The sequence below is a fragment of the Phycodurus eques genome, chromosome 1 (assembly GCF_024500275.1).
Source record: "Phycodurus eques isolate BA_2022a chromosome 1, UOR_Pequ_1.1, whole genome shotgun sequence".
Classification (NCBI taxonomy): Eukaryota; Metazoa; Chordata; class Actinopteri; order Syngnathiformes; family Syngnathidae; genus Phycodurus; species Phycodurus eques.
Genome location: NC_084525.1, coordinates 46,794,912 through 46,811,104, shown reverse-complemented (window position 1 = coordinate 46,811,104; position 16,193 = coordinate 46,794,912). Strand labels below are relative to the sequence as shown.

Below are 16,193 nucleotides of genomic sequence, written 5' to 3'. Positions count from 1 at the left end.
TCGTCAGCCCAGTCGCTGGTCTCTACCGATCAGCCACTTGCGTGTGTGTGGTCCAGGTGTGCCTCGATGTCTCCTCAATTACTTTGTATTGAGGTCCCTGCTTTCTTTCAGTCCGCGTCGATGCGTTGTCGTGTCTTCTCTTGTCATGTTTCCTTAGTTCTGGCATGTTTCTTCTAGCCATGAATTTTTGGTGAGTTTGTTTCCTTGTGTGTCTTTGTTACTTTGAAATGAGATTTTCGGACTTTGTTAATTATGTGTGTGCTTTCTCGTATTTTCGAGAATCCTGAATCCTAAATCCTGAAGTCATGGCTGCCTCTCTGCTTCCCTTCCACCACAAAACCCCAATTTGTGACAACTCCAGCCCCAGTCAAAGTGTCATTTTGCTACACTTTATGTTTTCAATTTCACCTAACTACAAATCAGTCTGCCATCCAAATGGACCCACGCCAAAGTAGAAGAACGTGTGAGCAACTCAAATTCTTGTGTTCCTGTTGACGGGCGACGCGCGAGATGTCAGACGTTTGAAATGCGGCCGTGATGAAATGATGAAGCCTGGCCACGCATCATCACAACCGCGATCCCTTACAGCCTGTAGCCTATAGATTACACCCATTTGCAGAAAGCACGGTGCAGAACTGCTCGGCGCCTCGAGGAAAAAAATCTCTCCCAATAATTGAGCGCATGGCAGGGTAAATGTCAAACTATTTGCAGGCCATTCCGAGGCACAATATTCTTCTCTATTAGCCTAATGTGCCAAATTCACTCCTCCCGGCTTTGTGCAAATTCATATTGGATTTTTATTCAAACTCACAGCAATAGTAATGGATGTGCCTCTGGGGGAGCTTTAAAAATCAATTTGTTAAATAGCTCAAAATTGCCCCCATAATTGCCTCTGTGGAGTTCGGACCTCATCGCCAGTCAAACGTGATCTTCGCCGAGTGTGAGTAAACTTTGCTCTCTCATTGGCCAAGACTCGGTCGGCTCGGTCGCCTCCGACCCCGCAGCCTCGCGCGCGTTCGCATTACACCAGCAAGCCAAACAAACATCGAAAAGGCCCGGCGGCTTTTTTGTCTGCTAATCAAATGAAGTAGCCTGGCATCCCGGTCCAAAATAGAACGGTATCTTCGGACACGTGAGCGCGACTACGATCAGCTCGACTTGACTCATTACCGAGGAAAGGAGAGCAACCGGCTGACAACATGCATTAATTATAAAGTGACATTTACGGATAATAACCTTCTGGTGAATGTCACTGCTGATGAATATGCAGAAGTGCGATTGCATTCCGGCGGATTGCGCGAAATATTGTCTTCAGGTCTGATGTGTGTTCAAGAGTGGATTGGTCCCGATCTTAGGGTCCGAAACGGATCAGGGTCGACAATTTTAAATAATGAACGCGTTCAATTTTTGCGACCGAAAACCTTTTTGTGTGTGGGGAAAGCCGAGCCGTGACGTCGCAAATTGTGACACGGAACAAAATGTAGACAATAAAGAAGCACCCCGACTCAGAATCAAGGAAATGACCGTAAATAAAAACAAACGTTGTACCTGGGTTTTTTGGGGTCGGTTGTTTGTTTTTTCATCGAAGCGGGTACCCCAGACGGCAAGAAATATTTTCCGAAGCAAATCTCTTTGAGACGTTATTGGCAGAACAGTCCGGCTTCCGACCTTCTGGTAAGGGTCTGCTCGTCTTCATTTTTGTGAGATCACGTGGGATCACGTGAGATTTCTGCCCCAGAGGACTTGTTACCAGGCCGGTAGTGGAACAGAATCCTTGTGTGTGTCGTGTTATGTGTCATAATTATCGGAGCACACAACATGCAATGCAGCCAAAACTCTGAAATGCCAGATTTTTTAATTTTTTTTCAACTCTTTTTGTGAAGAGTTGAAGGTTTAAAGGTGCCTGACTTTGGGTTGATTTGTTTATTCATAGGGCAGCACAGTGTAGTGGTTGGCACAGCTGGCCCGCCATTCTGAGGTTAGGGTTCGAATCACAGCTCTGGCCTTCCCTCCTCTATTACAAGATGGCGCCTACCCGTGTGGACGCCTCGGTTACGGGCGCACTAGTATTGTTTTTTGTTTTTGTGTTTTTCGTTTGTCTTTGGAGACATTACGCGACTCACTTACACAAGGGGAGACTTGCTAACATCAAGGGGTCTACTCCGGACTTTCTCTCACCAACTTTCGCAAATCCACTCAGTCTCTTCCTGACTTACTCACCGGAGCAGCGACCGCGGTCTTTGGGGCATGGAGACAGCGGCGGCGCCACAGACGGAAGCGAGCCGGCATCCAAGTGAAGCTCCACAAGAGAGCGAACAGATTGGCGATCCACCTCGCGAATCTACGCTCCCTGCCCAACAAAATGGACCCTCCACATCCCGTTCACCGGCTCTTCCGGCTCCCTCCCTCAAGTAGGTGCTACCGATCGATGCAAAACTAGAACTAGCAGACATTCCGACAGCTTCTTCCCTCTTGCCATCAACTTCTTAAACGGCATGCTGCCAATTTTTGCTGTCTTGAGTTTGTTGTCACATTTCTGTCGGGCCAATTATACAATACTCGTGCACTCACCCACGCTGCACTATTTGCATATCTGTTGTTGACCAATACTGGCCACACATGCCAGTGTAGCATCTGCCCCACTTGCACACTGACTGAGGAGTGTCTGCAACATTTGCACAATCAACATTGGGCCAGATTATCGCACTACTCGTCACTTTAAACTGCATACACTGCTTGGCAAAATAAAGATGATTCTGATTCTGATTCTGTTTCTCGATGGAGTTTTCACGTTCTCCCAGTTCTTGCTTAGTGCCTCGATCAGACTACAGGATTTTAGCCCCGATATTGGCCCGATGAGCTATCGCAGCCAATTTCCTAGATCGGGCCCGACATATTTTGCCGGGAAAGACAAAACTTCTTGTAGTGTGACATAATCCACAACCAACGATTTGGCCCTACGACAGCCCCACGACGCCAATGAAATGAAAAGTCTCGCATGTTTGATTTTTTGGGGATATCTTCTGTGTCATGTGACATATAAACGACAACTCTACGACAGCGCACCGTGACGTCGACCGATAGGATTGCGTAATGTGGGCGGCGCATCGCCTCCCGTGCTCGTCGTTGTCAACATACTTGCACGCCATTGTCAAAATTCATTCATGCGCACAAACCAATGTTTACCGACGCTAGAGCATAACTCGACAGAACGCCGGCATGTTTACGAACAACCGTTAGTGCTAGAACTAGCTTGCTAGGCTACATAACATTTTGTTGTCTGCTTTTGAGCGTACGTGAACATACCTCAAGCAATGCATGAATGATCATCCTGAACATCGGTGATGACCGCCACACGTTTTTCCTCATTTTGTTCTCCACACCACAACACACACACACAGTACATTGGCGCAGCGCATTGTTGTTGTTGTCGCCATGGTAACAAGTGTATCCAGTCGCGTTGACCGTGACCCGTTTTCTGGTTCCACCTCCCCGACCAGTGTTTGATTTGAGAAGATAACGCCCAGTGATCGTATAAGACGGGATGCGGTGCTATCGGAATACATGTGCAGTGTTGCCACTGTCTGCCCGAGATATGGCAAGATTTGATTGATGGCAGTAGTCTGACATAGTGCAATCGGGAAAGACCAAATTTGTCTTGGGAGTCTGATCCAGGCATAAGGTTTACTTTGGGTCCACGGTCATCGTCCAACATACCAACAAAATATATACACTATATCAATTGAAGACTCAAGAATCAAAGTGCAATAAGTATAATAAAATCTTTAAGAAATGTTTGTCTTGAAGATTTTGTTGAGGAAAATTTTTTTTGACAATATTTAAACACAGTGTTCATGTTCAAACTGCATAATTTTACAGTGACTTACAATAATATAAAAATGCTTTTTGGGTATACAATATTTTTATTGATTTATTTATTTTTATGAACACATAGGCCTGATACACTACTGTATCTTAACGATGGTCATAATGGTGGCTGCATGGAGAGCTCACTGTTTTTATTTTTATTTTTTTGATGGGTTAGTCGGTGTAAAAAGTTTCGGTCTCCAGTTGGCTACCTTGAAGACGTTTCAGTCGGAATGCACTCTTTCTTGGATCACTACTCTAGCCTAGCTCGCTACGTAAACTAGCTAGCTCCTGTAACTGCTAGCTGACTGCTAGCATCTTTAGACTCGCAGCAAAACGACGGCCGGCGCAAAAATCAACACCCGGAGGAATACACACCAACTACTAACCAACGACTTGATTCATGTGGGCTCCGAAGGGAGCACTCAACTGCATTTTTTACCAGTTCAGTCATCGCAGGACACAGCCAACATGGCACCATAACCAATAAGACTAATATATTATTTGAAAAAAAATCTGAATTAAGTCAACAAATGCACACAGAGGAGAATATTTTTTGCGGAGGGAACCGAATAAAATGCAGGCAATACTTAATATTTTGAGTATACACATAGCAGCAAAGCAATGGTGCATATTATACATGGGTAGAAGGGCTTTCCAGATTTTCGAGGTCGATTTAGGGGTGCGCATTATACTCGAGAGCGTACTATACACGAGAAATTGCAGTACTCTGTGTGAAATGGGGGCCTGTGTAACATAACATAAACAACATAACTATAAAATAAATTAACATAAAACTGACCAATTCACAGGAAGCCATGATCTCTTGTATAGATGGAAATAGGTGATACACAGGTCTATTATAGCTTCTGTCGTTTAATGGAAGAGCATTTAATTGTTATGTCTGTCACTATACGTTGCTGGCACAGCTAGATGAACGCCTATATATGTAATTAATACAGTTATAATGTTCTGACACATTAGGTGAAATTGGATAATCTGTCACGGCACCCTGGTGATAGACCTTGACAAACGAATGAGATCCAATACTAGAGCTGTATAAAAATCCTCCTGAGGTGTTTTATTATTTTTAGGTTTTTTTGTTTTTGTTTTTTTTTAACGTAACCTTTTGTGTTCGAAATGTTGCAGGTCTCAAAACATTCCCGTTTTCCCGCTGACATTTAAGCCATCGTTGCTGTGCACGCTGGTGTCCAAACAATCAAGCGCAACAAGCCCCGTCGTCAGTGCTGATAGTTAATTCGGCATTTGTCGTAATTGATTTGCTTCCCAGTTCACTTCTCCTGCAGTTTGTATCCCTCGGGTTTAATCTAAAGTTTTTGCTACAGTTCCAAAAATCTGCCTAAAATGGAAGGTGAGGTGAAATGGGCTGTTACAGGACGCTTTCCGAGAAGCTGCGCGCCGCGGCACTGCCATTCGACATCAAATGAACAAGCCTTAAAGGTTAAAGGTCAAAGCAACCTCTAACAGGTTCACATCAGCAATGATAACAAGCTGTTAGAAGGGTCGAATCTTGTGAAATATGGCAACTAAATGTTCTCGTTCCTGGGCGCTGCTTCTCACCGATGCCACGGGTGGAGAAGTACGAGATAAAAACAAATTGCACGGAACGTATCATAGCTCATTAATATAATGAGCAATTAATCTGCCATTAATTGGCAAAAACAGCTCTTTGACTGGATTTTATTAGATTGTTCACTGTGACTGTCATGGCCCATCTGCTACGACCTAGAAAATCCTGTTTGGAAATTTAGAAGATGGTTGTTACATCCTGGCCATTCAGCACAAAACGAAAGGTTTTTGTTGAAATGCCAGTAGAAAGAAAACCTCTTCAATCGAAAAGGTGCTCTGACGCACGTGGGAATTACCCAGCACATTACCCCTGTCAACAATTTGGAATGTTCCTCCCATGGGCCACAGCAAGTGGCAACATTCAGAAAATCCAATGTGATATTTCAACTATAAAATCTCAGCGCCTTTCTTCTCCTTTTTTGGTTATAAATGTTGTTTGTGGCACTGATTCAGTGAATTGGCCAATACACAGTTAGAGCCACAGATTATGGGTCAGTGATTTAGTTTATTTGATTTGACATTTATAGAAATGTTGTTGCAACTTTGGGGGTCGCCCCAGCAAATCACTGGCATGATTTGTTTGGCACGTTTTTATCGAGGCTCGAGACCGGCATTTTCTGGGCATCGAGGCACTGACCGCGAGTCAAACCTGTGCTTCCTCCGCCTACGCTGGATTTGAAATCAAACAATGTAAGGGAAATAAGAGAGGTTTCACAAAATGATGGGAATCCCACATCCAATCACACACAAATAAATTTCACAGCTGACTCAGTAAGCGGCAGTCATATTTTTCATCATTTTTTCACAAAGGATAAACAATATATGGCCGTGATATTTGATATAGCCACCATTTGTGTTCAAATATCCATTCCTTTAAGGGTGATAATGTCACAACACCCATGCTTTTCGTTAGCCCCTCTATGGCATGTGGCCTTTTTTTGGGGGGGGGACTTTCGGGAAGCAAAGTTATGTGGTTGTTTTGAATACACATCTAATTGTCTTTGTTTTATGTTTACGGTATTTTGACAGCAAATCTCAAGTAGGAGTGTCCAAAACAGCTTGGAGCGTCTTTTTGGAAGAGTTGTTCACTATCTGGCAAAATGCGGCTCATTGTCGACCGAACGACAGCTTGTATCTGGAAAAAGTAGTATTAAAAAGAAGAAGTAAAAAGAAGTATTCTTTCCATCTATCCAGCACACAACTGGCACCAGAAAGCACATTTCCATCTCTAGCCTTAATCACCCTAACCTGCTGCACATCCTTCCCATCTCTGTTCCTCTGTCTGGAACATGGACATGGATCGATCTTTTTTCTCCTTCTTGAGTGTCCAACCTGGCATACATGCCATCCTATGCTTTTGTTGGGCTCTCACGATCATAAAATGTTTCTTATCAAAGAAAAACGATTAATGTGCATTTTTCTCCATCCATCCATTTTCTGAGCCGCTTCTCCTCACGCGGGTTGCGGGCGTGCCGGAGCCTATCCCAGCTATCATCTGGCAGGAAGTGGGGTCCACCCTGAACTGGTTGCCAGCCAATCGCAGGGCACATACAAACAACCACATTCACACCTGCGGTTAATTTAGATTTGTCGATCAACCTAGCATGCATGTTTTTGGGATGCGGGAGGAAACCGGAGCGCCCAGAGAAAACCCACGCAGGCACGGGGAGAACATTTGGCGGCATTTGGGGGGGACACTGAGCTGAATGATGTTACACGTCATGTCACATGTTTGATGAATCGTATTGGAAGACACTTCACTTGCACACATAGCCACGAGAAATAAAACGGAATGAAGGCTTGGATGTTGTGATTACCCACAATTCACTCACTTCAAATGTATTTCCTCTTGTGTGGGATTTGTGCGTGTAGCGGTATTTCGGGGAAAAAACAAGCCGAAAAATTAAGTCCTGATTTGCAAAACTCAAGGGAGTGCAAAATGTTTGCAATAATGAATGCCTTTCGGGAATATCTGAGATAGGTCGAAGTTCAACTGCTTCCTTGTTTGAAGTACACTGTGGGTTCACATTTAATGAATGTCTTTAAAAAAAGATAAATAAGAAGAATCAAACCCACATCCTTGCTCGAAAGATGAAAGTCAAACATTAAATAGATGCTTTTTCAGGTGCTCATCTCCCAGGAGCTTGTTCCACACAATAAGATGGAGGTCAAGAAGCGCTTTTGGAACAGCGAACACCCTGCGGTGAGCTCATTTTGCCAAAGTTTACAAGAAGATTTCCTCTTTCCTCCTGTCTTTTATTCACCAGCCAGTTTAAACAAACAAACAAACAAAAAAGGATGACTGGGAAACAGACTTTTTTTTCTGTAATCGAGCTCTTTGCCTTGTCACGTAATTGGATGCTTAATTCACAACGTATACACCGCCCTGATTTATTTCTCATCGGGCAGTCCGAGACAGTCCAATGCTGTGAATGAGCTTGTGGAGTTTAGAAATCCTCGTTTTTCAATTGACAACAACAAGAAAATTCTCCTTAGCGGCTTTTGTTTACGCTGAGCCCCCGATTCCAAAACTGTGGAATCGGTTCAGGCAGCGGCGGTGCCGGCTTAAACTGCGGAGATGACGGACATCTTCAACCCTTCGCTATGCTATGTGGCCTTTTCCTTTATTGCTATCGTTTTCAGCGGGACGGGGAGCACGCCGCCCTATGCGGTCGCACACTTGGCACACGCCGATATCCGCCACAGGTTTGCACCATCAGACAATGAGCAATAAACAGTCCTGCTGCAAAGTAGGTTTGCAAAAAAGACTTGCACGCAAGGGAAAACTCCCGCTAAGAAACAGACAATTTATGAGAAGAGGTTCACATTTTTTCTACGCATGACAAGAAAGGAGGCCAGTGGAAGGCAATCACGGAGTCCATTTATCCATTGCAAAAGAAGGCAGTCGTTTAACCACGCACCGATCCGCTGTTGTGATGAATCTCTACCAAAGCTTATCCAAATGCGTCACGCATTTGACTGGGATTTATTCCCATCAAGTCGGTCTTTTGCTTTTTACCTGACTACTTCCGCTGGTGTGACTTCAAAATAAGCTCGCCAAACATTACAGCAGCATGAAATCAACTTCCCACAGCTGAATAATAATAGGCTCCATCCGAGAGGCTGTCAGTGTCGTGGTGACATTGTCACATGTAACAGGGCGTGCCTCCAGCCTCGTGTTGCAGACAGGCTTATAAGAAATGTTGATTAAAACTAGGCAGCCGACCTGGCACGTACTTTGAGTGCTGTACGGCGGGTCAATTTTGTTTGGAAGCAGCATTATTATTATTATTCACGTTCTGTTCAGGGACAGTTTTGTTGTGACCCCAAAGGGAATACTTTTGTTATTTATGGAAGTTCAATTGTTGAACATTTCAAATGATTTCTTAAAATGTATTAGCAGCTGTCTTTTAAGGGCTACTTTCTCCAATCTTTCTTAAATGATGTCATTGTTATTTGCTTTTTCTTTTTATTGAAGGGGGAAAATCGGAAATCGGATTTTATGTGAAGGACCTAATGCAAACAATATGTGCACAAGACAGATGCGGGAAGTGTCCAGGTAGCTTTAATCTCGGCTCCGTGCCTGCATTAACGCATAATCCACATTTCTAAAGCAAGAGGAACTGTCTGATTCAATGCAAGATTGTGCAGGATGTACCGGTAGTCCAAAATGAATTCTGTCTGACATCACTGTCAGACATTAGTGAATCATTTCTACTGAGGCCAGTTATGTCAGCGCAAAGAGAATGAGTGAGTTGGCTGGAGACAAACAGCTGGACACCCGGAACTTGTCTGGGATTTGGAGATTTCATTTTTGGAAGGCGACACGCACCGTGTCAAAGGAATTTTCATGCATGAAAAGATCCAGCTTCATTTACACATTCCCTTTTTTCTTTTTTCTTTTTTTCAAACCGCTCTGGCTCGGAGACTTGAAGCCAACTTGGTTCTCTCTTACGGTCTGAGAAAGCAGTTTTGCCACAGTAACTAATGAATCCTTCGACACGTGAGACAACCTGATATTGTTGGAAAGCATTTTCTGACCTTTAACCGTCATTGATTCGCATAGAAATCCCACGTTTGAACACCAGAAAATGATTTGAGACCATTACACAACTTGATTTTTTTTTTTTTTAAACAACTCATTTTTTATCATTACAATTATGGGAATGATGTATGAATTTTATATACCGGTACGTTTCTTTAGTAGTGTGGGCCCGACCAGTTAACGCTCCGATGACGAAATAGCCTGATTTTGTTCGTCAGAAGTCGTCGTAGATGTAGATCTGGGAACTGATATTTTTAGGAAAGTGCAAGAGTTTGTCTTCATTTTAAGAAATAAAGGCTGGAAACCATTTTATGAATTATGAAGCTGTGTTTTTTTTACTACCTGTCTGCGACCCACCCAAAATAGTTCCACGACCCACTTTTGGATCCCAACCCACCAGTTGACAATCGTTGATCTTCATCATGGCTGTCGGGGGAGGTCTACAGAGTACTGAAGGTCCGCAAAGCGGCTTTTAGGTCAGGGGGACGAGGAGGTCCTGAGGACAACCGGGGCCAATCTGTCCCGTGGCATCATGGAGGCCAAGAGGGAGTGTCCAGGAAAATCGCTCACCGCTTCAGTGACAGCAGTGACACCAGGAGTCTGCGGCGAGGTATTCAGACCATTACGAACTATAAACCCTCACCACAGATCTGCGACAGCTTCACCTCCCTGCTAAATGAGCTAAATGACTTCTTTGCTCGATTTGAGGCACACAACAGCACCCCTGCGAACAAGACTCCACCCCCTCCTGGTGACCAAGTGCTGACACTGACCCGGGACAGCATGAAAAGATCTCTCGATAGGCCGGGCCCAGAAAACATACCTGGTCGTGTTCTGAGGGACTGTGCAGCTGAACTCGCAGATGTCTTCACGGACATCTTCAACACCTCCTTGAGTCAGGGTGTTGTCCCCACATGATTCAAAGCCACCACCATCATCCAGGTCCCAAAGAAGTCGTCTCCCTCCTGCCTCAATGACGACTGTCCGGCAGCGCTCACTCCCATCCTGATGAAGTGCTTCGAGCGGCTAGTCATGCACCACGTCAAGTCCTCCCTCGCCCCCTCCTTGGACCCCTTCCAGTTTGCATATCGGACTCACCGTTGCATCGTGAGGGCAGCTGAAAAGATCATCGGAACCTCTCTTCCCTCCCTGCAGGACATTTACAGCACCCGCAAAGCCCTCCGCCTTGCGGGGGATGCCACCCATCCGTCACACAGCCTCTTCAGTCTGCTGCCATCGGGGAGGAGACCGCGGCGTCTGCGGGCCAGGACTTGCCGACTCAAAAGAACTGAACCCTCTGCCCGCTCTGCCCCCTCTGCCTCGTCTGTCCTCTGAATTCTGACACCCCGCAAACATGTAGATGTACACGCACAAACTCAGACAAGAGTCAGGGTCACACCAGCCGCTTTAGCAGCATTGGGGTTTTGTCATCAAATTTAGGAATGTCTTATTTGTCCTTGTTCTCTGAACTTGACTATGCTGCACACGTCGCCTGACCTTTACTTGCACAGTCAATTAATACTTTTTATACTGTATATACGATAGTTTATTTAGCTTTTATATTTTTATATTTTCTTTTGTAGCACCGCGGGCCCTTGAGTCCCGTAATTTCAATCCTCTGTATGTGTTACGCATATGGAAGAATTGACAATAAAAGTACCTTGTACCTTGTATCTTTTTCTTTGACTTAACAACACCACTAAATTGTCAGGTACACACCATTTGGTGCAACAACAAAACAAAACAAAAACAAAAAAACAGAGAATGGGGGGAACACGTGCACGTGAGGTAAACTTTAGCCAATTGATGTAAATATTTCGTAGCCATTGATTGAAGGTACTCTTTGCCAATAATGTATGATTTAAATGTACCCAATTAAAGTGGCTGAAACCACATTTTGGGGTAAATTCTATTGGTTGTTTTTCAGCTGAGCTCAGATGAAGTTGTATGTTCTTTTAATTCCCACTTTCATCTCCACGTGTGCCTTGAAGCTCACTTCAGAGAATGGCACTGTCTTGGCTTTACCACATCTTGTGTGTCAGATGAAATGCAGTCACGATAGCAACCGTACAGACAGGAGCTCGTTCTCTCTGTTCTCTCAGTTGCATTCGATCTGTACATTTTCTCAGATGGACTATTTTTGAAGGTTTTTTCACACTTAAAAGGAATCGCTCGGAATGTAACACTTGCTGAAGACCTCAGGATAGCAAATTAGTTCTTTTTCCCCCCTGCTTTTAAACATGATGTACAACTCAAAGCGAGGTTTGATCAAAATAATGAACACACATCTTCTGTAATCTTTTTACAAGACAAAAATACATTAATTAACCGCTTAAAAGTATGGCAGCAGTTGTTTTGGAACGCCAGTAAAAAAGTGGACATCCTGTCACGTAGCATAGTAGGATGTGAATTGGACCCAAGAGCAGACTGCGGCGGAGGGAGTAGACTGAGAATGGTTTATTGAAGGTCGGCACAGGGTAAGGATATCCACGGCGAGGTGGCGGGCAGGAACGTGAGCAGGTGGTGCGGCTTGGCGTGGCTGGAACGCTCAGCGAGACGGAGAAGGCACGGAAGGTAACACTGGGAGTACGGATGCGGGTCGGAGGATCATACAATCCTATCGCAAAAACCTGGGAGTAGGAGAGTCGGAAACAAGCGTCAATACTCAGGCGAAGCCTGTAGAACTGGACAGGCTATAAATGCAGGCGGTAATCAGTGCTGCTCGAAGACAGGTGCGCTGCACAGGTGCGCTGATTGCTCGGGAGACATAGAGGGAGAGGGAGCGACAAGGCACGCGGCGCCACCCAAGCTCCAAAAGAAGAACTGCAGGGCACGGATCATCACACATCCTCCCATTTTCATCTGCAAATACGCCGGCCGTCACGGTGTGCCAAGTATCCACCTTATTAATAAATAATAATCATCACCGTCATCAGATTTGTAAAGCTTTCACTCCTCAAAGACACCTTACGTATGTGTACCCAAGCAAACAAACAAAAACAGTCAACGCCAACCTCTTCAGACGTTGTTGACGATTTTGCACAGGTGGGATTTGAGTTGACTTTTAAATGAGGCGAGTCTGTCAGCGGTCCCGATGTCGAGGGCCAGTGAGTTCCAGAGTTGCGCGGCGGTGTTGCGGGATCTTGTAGTCGTTGATACGTCGCTCCATGGGAGCCAGCCAAGGTGACGGAGGATCGGGGTGACGTCTTCTCTGAGCCACCGGGCCGCTGAGTCATATTCAAAACAAAACGTCATTTTCATTCGATGCAACAACAAAAAAATGTACTAAAATAAAATGTCATTTCCATATGGACATAAAATACATAGTTGACTAAAACAAAACATGACCATGTCAGGAATTCAAAACATACATATCAGGTGGGCATTAAGAAAATGTCATGGGTGTGTGTTCCGGGTTTTGTCTTCCCCTCCCTGTTTCACACACACCTGCTCCTGTGAGCATCTTCACCACCTGTGCCTCGTTCACCCTAATTACCCCTTGTATTTAACGTCGTGTCTCATTCCCTCTCGTCGCCAGTTCGTTGTACCTTGTCGTCGCGTTCCGGCATTCCTTGTTTCCACGCCACAGACTCACAGTAAGACTTGACCCTGTTCCGATGATCGACCTCGCCTCTTTGCCGCATGTTTTTGGATACTGTTGCCTTTCTTGGATTGCCTGCCTGTGTACCGACCTATGCCCGTATATTAAAGCTCTCTTTTTGGAAACTGTCCATTTGTTTTGGAGTCGTGCATTTTTTGGGTCCTATCCTCTGTTCCGTTCATGACAGAGCATTTGTTTATTGGTTTATTTATTTTTAATATGAATACAAAAAAACACAAAGAAGGAAATGCGTATTGGGGCTTCACACTTAGAATGTGTGTTTGTGTGTCTGTGTGTGTTTGTAGTTTTGTAAATGAAACAATAACCAAGGGCAAATTAGGAGGTGAACCCCAAAAATAGTACAAACAATAGCAATAATCAAATGAGTGTAAATGCTTAAGACACCAAACAAAAAATGACTTTGGACCTTTTCTACAGGCCATCTATGTATCGTAGAGGAGACAAGTTCCGGTCTACGCGTGCCGATTCAACCAAAACACACTGCAAAGGTAAACGTTTTTCAATTCGGGCGCTTCTGCCATGTGGCCAACCTCACATACTCATGCGCGACACGAAGTGCGGTTTACGGCAAAACTACTATTCTTAGAACGCGTCTGGTCTCAGAACGGGACGTAACCGTTCGAGGGCCACAAATACGTGGGCCGGACGCAGCCCGGGGGCCACCTTTGGAGCAGTGCTTTGCACTGTTGCATTATTGCTCCTTGGTCGTTTGCAGTTCTGGCCTTATGTCCCAAGGCAACAAAGCTTCCTTTCCTCCCAGCAAGAACAGACCGAGCTTCTTGATTTGTTGTTGTCGCTTTGGTAGTGATCCGGGGCCAGATTGAGACCCAAGCCGGGGCTTAGCCTTACTGTGTTCTATTACAGAAAATGGACGATCCTATTACTCCGCTGGTAATCTCACCGGGGCCGGACGGGGCATAGGAGGATTTTCCATCTAGCCCTCGGTCTCCTTTGCCCCCGGGTACGAGCGTTGCCCACTGACCCTCCGGAGTCCATTTCTCCGCAGCCAGCGGAACCACTCGTATCATCGCCGCTGCCGAGCTGCACTGTGCACACAGAAGATATGCTTGGAGTCCAAGCGATGTGCTGTGAATAAGAAGCAGAAGAGACCAAATCAAATGGAACAGGTTAAGGCAAGAAAGTGAACGTCAAGCCCGTGTTTAAGTGTGTCACCAAAATTTGAATGTGTCATAAAATTACATCAGAATCAGAATCAGAATCCTCTTTATTTGCCAAGTATGTCCAAAAAAACCACACAAGGAATTTGTCTCCGGTCGTTGGAGCCGCTCGAGTACGACAACAGACGGTCAATTGGCAGAGAACACTTTGGAGTCATAAAGACATTGACAAAAAAAAAAAAAAAAAAAACAGTCACTGAGCAATAAAGGGTTGCTCGTTATCTGGTAATGCCGGTGCATTTTGTGCAAAAAGATGCAGACATTTGTGACGCTTTAAAATAACAACATAAATAAACAATGTTTTCTTCATCTGCGTAAAAGGTCTGATGCTGGTTGGGACAGGTCCAACTGAAACTCCTCTTTTGGAAGTCCCACGGCACTTCTGCAACTTCAGGTGCCATTTTTACCAGGAAGCTCTTCACCTTGCCTGTTGCCGCTGTAAATGTTATCGCCTCAAATTCACCCGCCTGCTGGTAAGTTGTGATAGCGCAACATGTTGGATGTCAATTCAAAAGCGGGCCCATCATTGTGTTCTTGATGGCCCTTTGAAAAATGACTTTTTTGAACACAATACGGGCACGCAGCTGTTTTGCTTTATGGCATCTTGCAGCCAAAATGGGAACTTTCCAAAGTAGAGTGTCGCTCATTCTTACCTCACCGGTTGAGGGTGCCGGCGTGCGGCGCAACCTTGCAGGGAATCAATTCGACCTCGGCCGGGAGACTTTTTCGTCGACGTCCAGTGTGGCTGCCGGTCAGTCTCCGACCGATCAGTATTCCTGTCAAGTCTAAGCGGCAAAGTCAAGCAGTGCCGTCCGGTTCGGCCCTCCTTGTGCAAGTCATATTATTAGCCAGCTCGGTGCTTTGGCTAATGACATAATGGTCCACACCTCGTGACAGCAAACAGGCTGACTGAAATCTCTTTTTCTCAACAGGAAAAAAAAAAAAGAACTCTTCAGTGGAACAAATCTGTCAATTCAAACTTCAGGGTGTGATATTGTTTTTACATTGTGCAGTTACCTTATTCCAGTTTGATATTTATTTGTAAAAATGGGTGTAAGGTTGTTAATAATTAGCTTACTTTCAAATCACAATGTTATCGACCGTGGTAACTTATTTTTACAATTGGATAACCGTTGGGACCAGCGAAATACAGCGGCCCTCTGCCTTTGGTGGGGGGTGGGGACCCAACCCCACCATGAATAGCAAATGTCCGCAAATAATTGACACTCCCCGCCTACTATTAAGGCGGCTCCGTAGATGTGAACGGAGTCCCAGCAGTTGATTTCCAGCTGTTTCCACAGGAGGGACAAGCGAATGATTTTGGAGAGGCTGGTCGTCGGACTCTTTGATCCAGATAGCGTTGCATTCGCTCCTCTTCAAATTTGTTTGTCTGGACTTGTAGCGCGGCACGGTGGCCGGTTTTAGGATCAATACCACAGTTTTTTTCATGTGGTCAGCGTAGCTTTTTTTTGCAGCCCCACCTGGTCGGTCGGAAACCGTCACTTTCACTAAGTTTTGAGTGCGGAAGAGTCTTAAGAAGGCGATTGTCTGGCTTCTGTAGAACATGGTCAAACTATCGAAGTTGTCATTGTTATAGATTGGCTTTGATCCGTGACAGTCCACATTTTCCAAGGATCTCAATGGGAGGAATGTGATCTTTCCAGGAGGATTTTTGGGGGGGACACTGCCCTAAAGGTGATTACAATTGTCTGCATTAATAGTTTGAACCATAAATGTCCGACAAATGAATAGCATTTCAACCACTCAAATGTTGTTGTAGCCTTAAAAATACAGTTTACTGCTAAGCACATGGAACAGCCTGAATAAAGGGAGATGAAATGACCACTCAGACAACGATGTTTCTTCTCCGGAATGAGATGTATTTCAAATA

The 16,193-nt window shown here is 44.9% G+C and overlaps 1 protein-coding gene across 1 annotated transcript in view; it reads left to right on the top strand.

Moving 5' to 3' along the window:
• The window catches only part of LOC133412270 (neural cell adhesion molecule 2-like), a 182,940-nt gene extending 175,224 nt beyond the window's left edge, over positions 1 to 7,716 (top strand). Inside the window, exon 17 of the mRNA XM_061695345.1 lies at positions 7,583 to 7,716. Within this exon, the coding sequence (XP_061551329.1) occupies positions 7,583 to 7,664 (82 nt within the window). The 3' untranslated portion in view covers positions 7,665 to 7,716. The remainder of the gene's footprint in view (positions 1 to 7,582) is intronic.
• Positions 7,717 to 16,193: the final 8,477 nt, after the last annotated feature.